At 48.9% G+C, this 16,794-nt stretch overlaps 1 protein-coding gene across 1 annotated transcript in view; it reads right to left on the minus strand.

Moving 5' to 3' along the window:
• PTPRN (protein tyrosine phosphatase receptor type N) overlaps positions 1-14,477 on the minus strand; it is a 279,044-nt gene extending 264,567 nt beyond the window's left edge. Inside the window, exon 1 of the mRNA XM_029604982.1 lies at positions 14,311-14,477. Coding sequence (XP_029460842.1) covers positions 14,311-14,395 — 85 coding nt within the window. The 5' untranslated portion in view covers positions 14,396-14,477. The remainder of the gene's footprint in view (positions 1-14,310) is intronic.
• Between the last annotated feature and the right edge of the window lie 2,317 nt (positions 14,478-16,794).

Here is a 16,794-nt window from a genome sequence, read left to right on the forward strand (position 1 = left end):
ATCGCAGACCTGCTCCACAATTTTTGCCGGGTGACAGGGTGTGGTTGAGCACCAAATACATTCGTTTAAAGGTTCCCTCTATGAGATTGGCTCCGCGATACATTGGTCCGTTCCCTGTGATGTGCCGCTTGGGTCCTGTGACGTATCGATTACGTTTACCTTCTACTCTTCGGATTCACAACTCCTTTCATGTATCTCTCTTGAAACCGGTTCTCCTCACCTGGTCGTCCCGTAAGATGCCTGTTTCTCCTGTGGTTGCGACTGAAGAGGATTCTATTTATCAAGTCCGCGACGTATTGGATGTCCGCCACCGAGGTCGTAAATGGGAGTATCTTCTTGCCTGGGAAGGTTTTGGACCTGAGGAGAATTCTTGGGAGCCAGCCACGAACATCTTCGACAAGACTCTTCTCAAGGACTTTCATAATAGCCATCCGGATAAGCCCAGGCCTTCTAGGGGGCGGCCTAAGGGAGGGGGTACTGTTATACTTCCCGACGGCAGCAAGCCGCCGCCGGGGCTGTCCACTCACCGGGGCGGTGGTCTGCGCCGCTCCCGGTAACCACCGTCATTGCCGTGGTCCCGCGGCGTTCCTGTCTCCTGCCCAACATGGCCGCGGCGTCTGCAGTCCTCCCAACGCGCGCCCGACTCCGCCTCCTGCTGGTTCCTCTAGGGCCGCGCGCGCGCGGCTGAAGATTTATTTAAAGGAGCCACTACAGGAAATTGAGTGGCTCCTTCCTGTCAGCTCCTGCCGGTTTAGGGTATTTAAGGCAAGGTCTGCATCTCAGACCTTGCCTTGGCTTCTTGGCTCCCAGTGGTTCCTGTACTTGTTTCCTGCTCTGCTGTGGTTGACTCCTGGACCGGCATTGGCATATTCTGGCTCTCGATCCCTGGACCGGCTGAGGGGTGTTCTGGCTCTCGATCCCTGGACCGGCTGAGGGGTGTTCTGGCTCTCGATCCCTTGACCGGCTGAAGTGTTCTCTGGCTCCGACTTCTGGACCGGCTGCAGTGCTCCTGCATTTTCTCTTGTTTTGGACTGTGTCTATCTTGCTCCTACTCACGACCTGCTGGAGGCGCCAGCCATCTACACTACACGACCTGCTGGAGGCGCCAGCTATCTGAACTACACGACCTGCTGGAGGCGCCAGCCATCTACACTACACGACCTGCTGGAGGCGCCAGCTATTTGAACTACACGACCTGCTGGAGGCGCCAGCCATCTACACTACACGACCTGCTGGAGGCGCCAGCTATCTGGACTACCGGACCTCCAGGAGGCGCCAGCATCCAGATCCTCTTCTGTTTCCACATAAGATCTTTACGAGGCCTCGCCTTCCAGTGTCTGAACATCCGTTCTTCACTGGACCAAGGGTTCACACTCCGAAGCACAACACCAGGAATTCAATCTCAGATCTCAGCCTGCTTATCTGACATTGCTGACTGGATGTCGGGCTGCATAACATCACCAAAATCCATCCCGTAATTTCTGAACTCACTACAGATCCCTGATCCACTCTCTCATCTCCTCCTCTTACACTAATACATCCTGCTCCTCACAGGGCTCCCAGTGATCCATCTCTCTCCCTGCAATCTGCCCTAAATTCAGCTGCGCGACTTATCTTTCACCAAAGTCACTGCACCCATACCAGAACTCTTTCCTCTCTCTCATCTCCTCCTGCTTACACTATTACATCCTGCTCCTCACAGGTCTCCCAGTGATCCATCTCTCTCCCTGCAATCTGTCCTAAATTCAGCTGCATGACTTATCTTTCACCAAAGTCACTGCACCCATACCAGAACCCTTTCCTCTCTCTCATCTCCTCCCGCTTACACTATTACACCCTGCTCCTCACAGGTCTCCCAGTGATCCATCTCTCTCCCTGCAATCTGCCTAAATTCAGCTGCATGACTTATCTTTCACCAAAGTGGAAAAGGGTAAACAGTGGAGTGCCTCAGGGATCTGTACTTGGACCGGTGCTTTTGAATATATTTATAAATGATCTGTAAAGGAATACGATGAGTGAGGTTATCAAATTTGTGGATGATATAAAATTATTCAGAGCAGTTAAATCACAAGCGGATTATGATAAATTGCAGGAGGACCTTGCAAGACTGGAAGATTGGGCATCCAAATGGCAGATGAAATTTAATGTGGACAAGTGCAAGGTGTTGCATATAGGGAAAAATAACCCTTGCTGTAGTTACACGATGTTAAGTTTATTTATTTATTTATTTATTTCGGTGCTTTTATATACCGAGGTTTAGCAGTTAGCCTTCACCCCGGTTTACAGTAGAACAACTTGTTACATCGAACCAGGACACAGAAAATAGAGTGGCAGAGAATACATCGAACTGGTAACATAGAATCATAGAATAAAACTTAAACGTTTGAACAGGGTTGCGGCGTGTTTAACTGAAACTTTGCACGGCATCGAAAGAACTGGGAAATGGGTTCACAAAAAAAACAAAGAGAAAGAGACAAGACTCTAGCGTAGCTTATTGAGTTCATTTTGTAAGGGAAGTGCTGGTGGAGGGGTTATGACATTTAGCCCACGCCATCTCTGAAAGTTTGGCTAAATAACCAGGTTTTCAGTTCTTTTTTGAAGGATTTGCAGTCGATTATCGATCTTAGGTATTGAAGTAGGGTGTTCCATAAGTTTGGGCCTGCAATTGAGAAGGCTCTGTTTCTCGTACTCGTGAGCTTCGCTGTTGGAAGTGATGGTATGTCGAGAAATTGTTTGCTTGCAGTTCTGGTGTGACATTGAGGTTTGTGTTGATGGATCATGTTGCTGAGTGTGGTGTTCTCCATTTTGTATAAGGCGTTGTGCACTATAGTAAGGGTCTTGAATTCGATTCTTTGTTTGATTGGGAGCCAGTGAAGACTTTTTAGCACAGGGGTGATGTGTTCTGATTTTTTTTTGCCTGTTAGGACTCTGGCTGCAGCATTTTGTAGTAGCTGGAGAGGTTTTAGTGTAGATTTGGGAAGACCTAATAAAAGCCAGTTGCAGTAGTCAATGCTGTTGAAAATTAGTGATTGAAGAACTGTGCGGAATTCCTGATGGTGGAGAAGTGGCTTTAGATTTTTCAGGACGTGCAGTTTATAGAATCCTTCTTTGGTTTTGGTTGCGATGGTCTTTTTTAGGTTGAGATCTTTGTCAATCCATATGCAGAGGTTCTTTGTATCATTTTTTATCGGGATGTTAATGTCGTCGATTATTAGGGAGTGTGTATTGATGGTTAGTTCTTTGAGATTTCTTCCTATGAGGATGCATTCCATTTTAGTCATGTTCAGGCATAGTTTCAGTTTGTTTAGCATGTTGCTAATTGAGGTTAGGTGGTTTGCTGCTGTGGAGAGCGCCTCTTCTAGTGTGTTGTAGATTGGGATGATGAACTGGATGTCATCGGCGTATATATAGTAAGAAATTCTGAGGCTTGAGATGAGGTGGCATAGTGGGAGAAGATATATGTTGAAGAGGGTTGCAGATAGGGCGGACCCTTGCGGTACGCTGGTTTCGAGAGGAAAGGGGTTAGATGATTTGTTGTTCATGGAGACCTTGAAGAATCTGTTCTGTAGGTAAGAGGAGAACCAGTTGAGGGTACTTCCTGTGAGGCCGATGTTAGAAAGACTTGATAGTAGGCTTTTGTGGTCGACGGTATCAAAAGCCGCAGATAGGTCGAGAAGTATTAGAAGATGGTTTATTTTGTTGTCGAGTCCTCTTAAAATTTCATTCGAGAGGTTGACAAGAAGTGTTTCTGTGCTGCGGTTTTTTCTAAACCCATGTTGTGTATCGTGTAGAATTTTGTTGTTTTCTAGGTGTTCATTTAGTTGAGACAGAGCAGCTTTCTCGGTCAACTTGGCAAGTAGAGGAAGGTTTGAGATTGAACGGTAGCTGTTCAGGTCTTTGGGGTCTAGGTTCTTCTTTTTTAGAAATGGGGTTATGGTTGCAGTTTTTAAAGCGGTTGGGAGTTCACCCTCTTCGAGTGATTTGTTGACGATGGCGGCTATGGTTGGGGCGATGATATGGGACATCTCTTTTAGGTTACGTGTAGGGATGGTGTCCAGGTCGTGATGAGCAGGGTTGATCTTTTTTAGTATTTTTTCGGCTTCGGTGACAGAAATTGGGTTGAATTGTGACCAAGGTGTTATGATCCTTGTTTCGATTTGATTCTCGGAGGGTGTGGCGTTGTTGAATGTTTTCGTTATTCTGTTGATTTTATCTTTGAAGTATGTGGCGAGGTCCTGTGTTAGATTGATTGTGTTGGTCGCTGTGGCATTGTTATTTTTTTCATCTGTGAGGTTTTTAACAATGTTGAATAGGGCGTTTGAGTTATTGGATGAGTTTTTAATCTTTTGACTGTAGTAGTTGCGTTTGGTGGTCATAATCAATTTGTTATAGGTGGCCAGTTGAGTGCGGTATCTTTGAAGGTTTTTTGGGGAATTATTTTTTTTCCATTCTTTTTCCATTTTTCTGAGGTTTGTTTTCATTGATCTTAGAGTTGAACCAAGGGTTGTTTTTGCCGTTGGTTAATTTTCTTTGTCTTGTTTTTTCGGGGTTTATATTGTTAGCAGTTTGTTCTGTGAGTTGGTGCCATGATTGAATTGCTCTGTTGATGTTAGATAGGTCTAGGTTTGCCAGTTGTTTTCCAAGCTCTTTTTGAAGTAGATCCTGTTGAAAGGGAGGGTGGTATTTGAAGGAGTTAGATTCGCTTACGCACCTTGTGGTACTCGACTGTAGATGTGATTTGCATTGGATAAGGAAGTTGTCAGACCAAGGGACTGGGTTGGCTGAGATGGACATATCAGTGAAGTAGTGATTGGTGAAAATCAGGTCCAAGGTGTGACCGGCTCTATGGGTGGGGGTGTTCACAAGTTGCTTCAGATTAAAGCTGGAAAGCATGTCTAGTAGTGTTTTGCAGCTTTGTGTTTTTGGGTTGATGTCTGCGTGGAGGTTGAAATCACCCAGTATTCTAGTAGGTTTTTTCGTGCTGATGTTAGTTATTAGGAATTCCAGGAGTGGTGATATTTCATTTTCAAGGAGATTTGGTGGGCAGTAGACAAGGTATATCTGTAGGTGATCTGAGTCAAAGAGAGTAACTTCGTATTTCTTTGGTAGGTAGTTTGGGGTCAGTTTCATGAAGAGATTCTTTTTTTAATCAGTAGTAGACCGCCGCCTCTTCTGGACTTTCGAGGGATGGAGAATAGGTCGTAGTTGTTGTTGGTTATTTGATTTGTAAGGACTTGGTCGGTGTTTTTGAACCAGGTTTCTGTTACCGCTATGAAGTCGGGCTTTTTTTCTTGGATTAGATCGTTTATTAGAAAGTATTTTTTGGTTAAAGATTGGGCATTTATTAGGAAGAAGGTGAAGTAGAGAAGGCTTTTTTGTTCTTCTTCAGAGGTATGTTGATGAGATGGTTGAGTTTTCTCAGTGGATTGGTCATGGTTAAGCCGGTCAGGGAGCTTGAGGTTGGTAATCTTCAGCGTTGTTGAGTTCGACTTGAATAGATTTGGCTTGCGTGGGCGTTGTGATCGCGGACTGGGTTGGGCAAAAGAGTGGGTGAGTTGTTTGCTGGAGGTCAGCGCTCAGGGGCTGCACGAAGGGGTGCACAAAGGGGCAGGCTCCTTTGTCGCGCTCCTTCGGCGCGTGACGCCGGGCGTGCGACGCCTGGAGAGCGCGCTGGGATTTAAATCCCCTCCTCGTCGCGGGTCGGATGACATCAGCAGTGGAGCACAGAGGTCGGGTACGGCTGACTGACGCTGGTGGTGAGTAAATTACGGCCTTGTGGCCAGCGGTGGGCTGTCGGAGGTAGGGCGAGCTATGAGGGCCTTACCTCGATAGGTCCCAGCGCCGGCTGCGCGGCCCTGGCTCCCAGTTCCTACCTGGAAGGATCGGTCGGCGGTGGACGGTCGTCTCGGTCGGGGAGTCGCCGTGAAGAGATCGCCTGGAGAGCGCGCTGGGATTCCATATTAGGAGTTCCATATTAGGAGTTACCACCCAGGAAAAAGATTGAGGCATCATAGTGGATAATACTTTAAAATCGTCAGCTCAGTGTGCTGCGGCAGTCAAAAGGCAAACACAATGTTAGGAATTATTAGGAAGGGAATGGTTAATAGAACGGAAAATGTCATAATGCCTCTGTATCGCTCCATGGTGAGACCGCACCTTGAATACTGTGTACAATTCTGGTCGCTGCATCTCAAAAAAGTTGCGATGGAGAAGGTACAGAGAAGGGCAACCAAAATGATAAAGGGGATGGAATAGCTCCCCTAGGAGGAAAGGCTGAAGAGGTTAGGGCTGTTCAGCTTGGAGAAGAGAAGGCTGAGGGGGATATGATAGAGGTCTTTAAGATCATGAGAGGTCTTGAATGAGTAGATGTGAATCAGTTATTTACACTTTCGAATAATAGAAAGGTGTAGCTGGGTTCAAAAAAGGTTTGGATACGTTCTTGGAGGAGAAGTCCATTAACGGCTATTAATCAAGTTTACTTAGGGAATAGCCACTGCTATTAATTGCATCAGTAGCATGGGATCTTCTTAGTGTTTGGGTAATTGCCAGGTTTGGCCTCTGTTGGAAACAGGATGCTGGGCTTGATGGACCCTTGGTCTGACCTCGCATGGCAATTTCTTATGTTCTTAAAGTCACTGCACCCATACCAGAACCCTTTCCACTCTCTCATCTCCTCCTGCTTACACTATTACATCCTGCTCCTCACAGGTCTCCCAGTGATCCATCTCTCTCCCTGCAATCTCTCCTGAATTCAGCTGCATGACTTATCTTTCACCAAAGTCACTGCACCCATACCAGAACCCTTTCCTCTCTCTCATCTCCTCCCTCTTACACTATTACATCTTGCTCCTCACAGGTCTCCCAGTGATCCATCTCTCTCCCTGCAATCTGTCCTAAATTCAGCTGCATGGTTTATCTTTCACCAAAGTCACTGCACCCATACCAGAACCCTTTCCTCTCTCTCATCTCCTCCTCTTACACTATTACATCCTGCTCCTCACAGGTCTCCCAGTGATCCATTTCTCTCCCTGCAAGCTGTCCTAAATTCAGCTGCACGGCTTATCTTTCACCAAAGTCACTATGCTTACATAACCCCTCTTCTGAAGTCACTGCATTGGCTTCCTATCTGCTCCTGCATACAGTTCAAGCTCCTCTTTCTCACCTACAAATGCCTTCCCTCTGCAGCTCCTCACTACCTCTCCTCTCATCTCTTTCTACACCCCTCCTCGTGCACTCCACTTGTTGGATAAGTCACTCCTATCCATGCCCTTCTCTACTGCCAATTCCAGACTCCGTGCTTTCCACCTGGCTGTGCCGTGTGCTTGGAGTAGTCTTCCTGAGCTGGTGCGTCAGGATCCCTCTCTTGCCTTATTCAAAGCCAATCTGAAAACACACCTTTTTTACCTTTTTTGAGAATGTTTTTAACTCTTAACCCCTGATTGTCCGTCTTACAAGCCTCAATAATTTTAACTATTTTCTTAATAAATGAAATTCCCCAAGTCTCTTTAGCCCTGTGCATTTGTCCCAATTAGATTGTAAGCTGTACTGCGCAAGGACTGTCTCTTATGTGTATTGTACAGTGCTGCAAATGTCAGGTGGCGCTATAAAAGTGTTACATAGTAGTAACAGCAGCGACCGGTCTGGCCATACAGGACCTCTGCACTGACCCTTCATGGATTATTTTATATCCTTATGCACAGCATAATAGCGCTCCATGCAACAGAAATATCAAGAATTACACCCCCAGAATCACAACTTCAACACACCAGAGATACTCAAAGTACCACCACGCAGTGCGTCCTCCATGAGCAACAGCAAAACTAATAACCCCAGAACAAAAGTTAATCCATATCCAAAGATACAGAAAATAATATCCTCAGAATCACCACAAACACCCAGACCAATAACCGAGGGATCACCAGAAATCCCAGAAATGGATTCAAGATCACAGCACCAACACAAGTACACCCCCCCATAGCAGAGCCACTCCATCCATCTTAACGTGGTACCTCCCAGTCCACGGATCAGCCCACCTTCACATACCAGAGACAATGAAAGCAACACCCCGAAGATCAGCACAGGTCAGCCCCATTACAACGCTACCACCTACTAGCGAAAATCTTAACACAACCTAAAATCAAGGCACTCCAAAATCTAATGCACCCCCAGGATTACAGCCCCTCCATCCACCAGAGTCACACAGACTAATGCCCCCACCTCGAACACAGCTAATCCATATACAAGAGGTACCCAGATTAATGCCCCCCACCAATCATAGCCCCTCCATAGACCAGACACAAAATCTAATGTACCCCAGGAATACAGCCACTCTATATACCCAAACTAATGCCCCCATCCCGATCACAGCACCACCACATACCAAAAATACCCAGATTAATACCTCCACCCCAATCACAGCCCCTCCATCCACCAGAGATACCAAGATTAATGCCTCCAACCCAATCACAGCCCCACCACATACCAAAAATACCCAGATTAATACCTCCACCCCAATCACAGCCCCTCCATCCACCAGAGATACCAAGATTAATGCCTCCAACCCAATCACAGCCCCACCACATACCAAAAATACCCAGATTAATACCTCCACCCCAATCACAGCCCCACCACATACCAAAAATACCCAGATTAATACCTCCATCCACCAGAGATACTCAAATTAATGCCCCATTCCAATCACAGCCCCACCACATACCAAAAATACCCAGATTAATACCTCCACCCCAATCACAGATGATCCATCTACCAGATTCCCAGATTAATACCTCCAACCCAATCACAGCCCCACCACATACCAAAAATACCCAGATTAATACCTCCATCCACCAGAGATACTCAAATTAATGCCCCATTCCAATCACAGCCCCACCACATACCAAAAATACCCAGATTAATACCTCCAACCCAATCACAGCCCCTCCATCCACCAGAGATACAAAGATTAATACCTCCACCCAGATCATAGCCCCTCCATCCACCAGAGATTCCCAGATTAATACCTCCACCCCAATCACAGCCCCTCCCATCCACCAGAGATTCCCAGATTAATACCTCCACCCCAATCACAGCCCCTCCCACCCACCAGAGATTCCCAGATTAATGCCTCCACCCCAATCACAGACCCTCCATCCACCAGAGATTCCCAGATTAATACCTCCACCCCAATCACAGCCCCTCCATCCACCAGAGATTCCCAGATTAATACCTCCACCCCAATCACAGCCCCTCCATCCACCAGAGATTCCCAGATTAATACCTCCACCCCAATCACAGCCCCTCCATCCACCAGAGATTCCCAGATTAATACCTCCACCCCAATCACAGCCCCTCCCATCCACCAGAGATTCCCAGATTAATACCTCCACCCCAATCATAGCCCCTCCCACCCACCAGAGATTCCCAGATTAATACCTCCACCCCAATCACAGCCCCTCCCACCCACCAGAGATTCCCAGATTAACACCTCCACCCCAATCACAGCCCCTCCATCCACCAGAGATTCCCAGATTAATACCTCCACCCCAATCACAGCCCCTCCATCCACCAGAGATTCCCAGATTAATACCTCCACCCCAATCACAGCCCCTCCATCCACCAGAGATTCCCAGATTAATAACTCCACCCCAATCACAGCCCCTCCATCAACCAGAGATTCCCAGATTAATACCTCCACCCCAATCACAGCCCCTCCATCCACCAGAGATTCCCAGATTAATACCTCCACTCCAATCACAAACCATCCATACAACAGAGATTCCCAGATTAATACCTCCACCCATATCATAGCCCCTCCATTCACCAGAGATTCTCGAATTAATACCTCCAACCCAATCACAGCCCCTCCATCCACAAGAGGTACCCAGATTAATACCTCCACCCCAATCACAGACACTCCATGCACAAGAGACACCCAGATTAATACCTCCACCCCGATCATAGCCTCCTCATACACCAGAGATACCCAGATTAATACCTCCACCCGGATCACATACCATCCATACACAAGAGGCACCCAGATTAATACCTCCAGCCCGATCACATGCCATCCATACATAAGAGGCACCCAGATTAATACCTCCACCCAAATCATAGACCCTCCATACACAAGAGACTCCCAGATTAATACCGCCACCCCAATCAAAGAGCCTCCATACAGAGATACTGAGATTAATACCTCCAACCCAATCACAGCCCCTCCATCCACCAGAGATTCCCAGATTAATACCTCCACCCCAATCACAGCCCCTCCATCCACCAGATTCCCAGACTAATACCTCCACTCCAATCACAGACTCTCCATATGCCAGAGATATCCAGATTAATACCTACACCCCAATCACAGACCTTCCACCCAGAGATACCGAAATAAATACCTCCACCCCAATCACAGATCCTCCATCCACCAGAGATATCCAGATTAATACCTCCACCCCGATCACAGCCTCCCCATACACTAGAGATTCCCAGAGTAATACCTCCACCCCAATCACAGACCCTTCATACACCAGATATACCTAGATTAATGACCGCCAATCACAGCCCCTCCATCCACCAGAGATTCCCAGATTAATACCTCCACCCCAATTACAGACCCTCCATACACCAGAGAAATCCAGATTAATACCTCCACCCCAATCACAGACCCTCCATACACCAGAGAAATCCAGATTAATACCTCCACCCCAATCACAGACCCTCCATACACCAGATTCCCAGATTCATACCTCCACCCCAATCAAAGAGCCTCCATAGAGAGATACCGAGATGAATACCACCACCCCAATAACAGACCCTCCATACACCAGCAATATCCAGATTAATACCACCACCCCAATCACAGACCCCCCCATACACCAGTTTTACCTAGACTAGTGAACCCCAATCACAACCCCTTCATCCACTAGAGAAAACCAGATTAATACCTCTACCACAATCAAAGACCCTCCAGACACGAGATTTAACGAGATTAATGACCCCAATCACAGCCTCTCCATACACTAGAGATAACCAGATTAATACCTCCATGCCAATCATAAACCCTTCATACACCAGATTTACCCAGATTAATACCTCCACCCCAATCACAGCCCCTCCATCCACCAGAGATTCCCAGATTAATACCTCCACCCCAATCACAGCCCCTCCATCCACCAGAGATTCCCAGATTAATAACTCCACCCCAATCGCAGCCCCTCCATCAACCAGAGATTCCCAGATTAATACCTCCACCCCAATCACAGCCCCTCCATCCACCAGAGATTCCCAGATTAATAACTCCACCCCAATCACTGTCCCTCCATACACCACAGATACCCAGATTAATACCTCCACCCCAATCACAGACCCTCCATACACAAGAGACATCCAGATTAATACCTCCACCATGATCACAGACCCTCCATACACAAGAAACACCTAGATAAATACTTCCACCCCGATCAAAGACCCTCCATACACCAAAGATACCCATATTAATACCTCCAACCCAATCACATCCCCTCCATACACAAGAGACACCCAGATAAATACCTCCACCTCAATCACAGACCATACACAAGTGACACGTAGATTAATACCACCACCCCAATCACAGACCCTCCATACACAAGAGACACCCAGATTAATACCTCCACCCCAATCATAGCCTCCCCATACACCAGAGATACCCAAATTAATGCCTCCACCCCGATCACATACCATCCATACACAAGAGGCACCCAGATTAATACCTCCACCCCGATCACAGACTCTCCATACACAAGAGACACCCATATTAATACCTCCACCCCGATCACAGACCCTCCATACACAAGAGACACCCAGATTAATATCTCCACCCCGATCACAGACCCTCCATACTCAAGAGACACCCAGATTAATACCCCCACCCCAATAACAGACCCTCCAGACACCAGATTTACCTAGATTAGTGAACCCCAGTCACAGCCCCTTCATCCACCAGAGAAACCCAGATTAATACCTCCACCACAATCAAAGACCCTCAATACCCAGATTTACCGAGATTAATGACCCCAATCACAGCCTCTCCCTCCACTAGAGATAACCAGATTAATACCTCCATGCCAATCTTAAACCCTCCATACACCAGATTTACCCAGATTAAAACCTCCACCCCAATCACTGTCCCTCCATACACCAGAGATACCCATATTAATACCTCCACCCCAATCACAAACCCTCCATACACAAGAGACATGCAGATTAATACCACCACCCCAATTACAGACCCTCCATACACAAGAGACACCCAGTTAAATACCTCACCCCAATCATAGCCTTCCCATACACCAGAGATACCCAGATTAATAACTCCACCCCGATCACAGCCTCCCCATACACCAGAGATACCCAGATTAATACCTCCACCGCAATCTCAGCCTCCCCATACACCAGAGATACCCAGATTAATACCTCCACCCCAATCACAGACCCTCCATAAACCAGAAATACCAAGATTAATACCTCCACCCCAATCACATACCATCCATACACAAAAGACACGCAGATTAAAACCTCTACCCCGATCACAGACCCTCCATACACAAGAGGCACCCAGATTAATACCTCCACCCTGATCACAGACCCTCCATGCACAAGAGACACCCAGATTAATACCTCCACCCCGATCACAGACCCTCCATACACCAGAGGTACCCAGATTAATACCTCCACCCTCAATCACAGACACTCCATGCACAAGAGACACCCAGATTAATACCTCCATCCCGATCATAGCCTCCTCATACACCAGAGATACCCAGATTAATACCTCCACCCCGATCACATACCATCCATACACAAGAGGCACCCAGATTAATACCTCCACCCAGATCATAGACCCTCCATACACAAGAGACTCCCAGATTAATACCTCCACCCCAATCACAGACTCTCCATACACAAGAGACACCCAGATTAATATCTCCACCCCGATCACAGACCCTCCATACTCAAGAGACACCCAGATTAATACCACCACCCCAAAAACAGACCCTCCAGACACCAGATTTACCTAGATTAGTGAACCCCAGTCACAGCCCCTTCATCCACCAGAGAAACCCAGATTAATACCTCCACCACAATCAAAGACCCTCAATACCCAGATTTACCGAGATTAATGACCCCAATCACAGCCTCTCCCTCCACTAGAGATAACCAGATTAATACCTCCATGCCAATCACTGTCCCTCCATACACCAGAGATACCCATATTAATACCTCCACCCCAATCACAAACCCTCCATACACAAGAGACACGCAGATTAATACCACCACCCCAATCACAGACCCTCCATACACAAGAGACACCCAGTTTAATACCTCACCCCAATCATAGCCTCCCCATACACAAGAGACAGTTTAATACCTCACCCCAATCATAGCCTCCCCATACACCAGAGATACCCAGATTAATACCTCCACCCCAATCTCAGCCTCCCCATACACCAGAGATACCCAGATTAATACCTCCACCCCAATCACAGAGCCTCCATACACAAGAGACACCCAGATTAATACCTCCACCCTGATCACAGACCTTCCATGCACAAGAGACACCCAGATTAATACCTCCACCACGATCACAGACCCTCCATACACCAGAAGTACCCAGATTAATACCTCCACCCCAATCATAGCCTCCCCCCCCATACACCAGAAATACCCAGACTAATGTCTCTATAGAATCACAGCCACTCCATGCACTTAGAATACCAAGACTAATACAAATCCCCAACCCCCATTCAAAGCCCCTCCACATTCCAAAGATACTCTACTAGTGCCCCACTGGATCACAGCCCCTCCATGCACCAAAGCTACCCAGACTAATGTATCCATCCTGATCACATCTTCTCCATGCACCAGAGATGCTCGGATTAATGCCCACCACTCTGATCACAGACCCTCCATGACCCGAGATACTCATATTAATGCCCCCCACCCCGATCACAGCCCCTCCATGCACCAGATACGCAAATTAATACCCCCACGCACCAGAGATACCCAAATTAATGCCCTCCACCCCAATCACAGCTCCTCCATGCAGCAGAGATACCCAGATCAATAACCCCCCACCCCGATCACATCCCCTCCATACACCAGATACCCTAATTAATGCCCCCACGCACCAAAGATACCCAGATGAATGTCCCCACCCCAATCACAGCCCCTCCATTTACTAATGCTCCCCCGGGCTCTGCGCCCCACATTCAGCCCCGCTCCGCCTCCTCCCGTCGGCCTAGCGTGGAGGGCAGTGCCGGTGACTCGTACCGTGCGTCCGGTCCGCGGTACCCAGCTGGCAGGAGAGGATTAGGAGGGAGAATCCGAGCGCGACCCGGAGCCGCTGCAGCCGCATCCTGCCACCCCCGGACCGACAGAGGATGGAAACACGGACCGCACCCAGCACCCGCCGGAGCCTCCGCGCACCGAGGGGCGAGACTCCGCCCACCGCTCGACGTGACCACGCCCACCCAAGGTCAAGAGCCTGCCCGATCGCCCACGGAGAATCGCCGCCCGCCGAGCGACAAGAACATGTCCGCCGTATACCGAAACTCCGCCCCCGAGCGTCGAGACCCCGCCTCCAGCCGGCGCTGCTCAGAACGAGACCACGCCCACGCTGACCAATAGAAACGCCCACTAAGAGAAACCCCGCCCAGCATTGAGACCCGCTCCTCCCACTTCGGTCGCTGCTGGAGACTCCTTCCAGCACTAGCATAGGACCAGAGCCTAGCGCATGTGCTTGGAAACCCCTCCCACCTCAGCCATAAGTGCCGCCCATTGCAAGCTGACGCCACCTACTTTCTGCAAAGCAGCCCTCCTCGCACTAAAGGAAAACCCGAGCCTGGCAAGGACAGTCTCTAAAGCTTGTCACTCATTCCTAGACCCCGCCTAAAGACCACCCCCTGCATGGGAGACTCCTCCCTCACTGGCAAAGAGCTGTCACTCATTCCTAGACCCCGCCTAAAGACCACCCCCTGCATGGGAGACTCCTCCCTCACTGGCAAAGAGCTGTCACTCATTCCTAGACCACGCCTAAAGACCACCCCCTGCATGGGAGACTCCTCCCTTACTGGCAAAGAGCTGTCACTCATTCCTAGACCCCCTAAAGACCACCCCCTGCATGGGAGACTCCTCCCTCACTGGCAAAGAGCAGTCACTCATTCCTAGACCCCGCCCAAAGACCAACCCCTGCATGGGAGACTCCTCCCTCACTGGCAAAGAGCTGTCACTCATTCTTAAACCCTCCCTTAAAAACCACCGCCTGCATAAGAAACTCCTCCCTCACTGGCAAAGAGCTGTCACTCATGCTTAGATCCTCCCTAAAGACCACCCCCTGCATGGGAGACTCCACCCCCACTGGCAAAGAGGTGTCACTCATTCTTAGTCCCCGCCTAAAGACCAACCCCTGCATCGGAGACTCCTCCCTCACTGGCAAAGAGCTGTCACTCATTCCTAGACCCCGCCTAAAGACCAACCCCTGCATGGGAGACTCCTCCCTCACTGGCAAAGAGCTGTCACTCATTCTTAGACTCCACCTAAAGACCACCCCCTGCCTGAAAGACTCCTCCCTCATTGGCAAAGAGCTGTCACTCATTCTTAGACCCTGTCTAAAGAGCACTCCCTGCATGGGAGACTCCTCCCTCACTGGCAAAGAGCTGTCACTCTTTCCTAGATGCCGCCTAAAGACCAACCCCCGCATGGGAGACTCCTCCCTCACTGGCATAGAGCTGTCACTCATTCTTAGACTCCACCTAAAGACCACCCCCTGCCTAAAAGACTCCTCCCTCATTGGCAAAGAGCTGTCACTCATTCTTAGACTCCACCTAAAGACCACCCCCTGCCTAAAAGACTCCTCCCTCATTGGCAAAGAGCTGTCACTCATTCTTAGACCCTGCCTAAAGGGCACTCCCTGCATGGGAGAATCCTCCCTCACTGGCCTGCAACTGTTCCTCATTCCCCAATTAAAGACCTTCCCCTGACAGGCATAAAGCTGTCACTCAATTCTAGACCCTGCTAAAGTCCGCCCCCTGCAAGGGAAACTGCTCCCCCACTGGCAGAGAGCTGTCACTCAGTCCTAGACCCCACCTAAAAACCATCCCCTGCAAGTAAACTTCTCCCCCACTGATATAAAGCTCTCATTCCTAGGCCCTGCCTAAAGACCACCCCCTGCAATGGAATCTCCTCCCCCACTGGCACAGAGCTGTTAATCAATTGGAGACCCTGCCTAAAGATCATCTCCTTCAAAGGAGACTCTTCTCCCACTAGCACAGAGCTGACACTAAATCCTAGAGCCTGCCCCCTGCAAGGGAGACTCCTCCCCCATTGGCATAGACCCCACACCCTGAAGGGGAGACTCCTCCCCCACTGGCATGGAGCTGTCACTCATTCCTAGACTTCACCTCCTGAAAGGGAGGCTCCTCCCTCACTGGCATACAGCTGACGCTCATTCCTAGACTCCACCCCTGAAGGGGAGACTCCTCCCCCACTGGCACAAAGCTGTCACTCATTTGTAGACTCCACCCCCAAGGGGGAGACTCCTCCCCACTGGCGTGGAGCTGTCCTCATTCCTAGACTCCACCCCCTGAAAGGGAGACTCCTCCCCATTGGCATCAGCAATTGCTCATTGCTAGACTCCACACCCCTGAAGGGGAGTCTCCTCCCCCACTGGCACAAAGCTGTCACTCCATACTAGTCCCCGCCTCCCCCTCTCCTGGAGGTTTGTATTCTTACCCTGTGGACTGGGGGCAGAGTGCT

Source organism: Rhinatrema bivittatum, chromosome 6 (genome assembly GCF_901001135.1).
Source record: "Rhinatrema bivittatum chromosome 6, aRhiBiv1.1, whole genome shotgun sequence".
NCBI lineage: Eukaryota > Metazoa > Chordata > Amphibia > Gymnophiona > Rhinatrematidae > Rhinatrema > Rhinatrema bivittatum.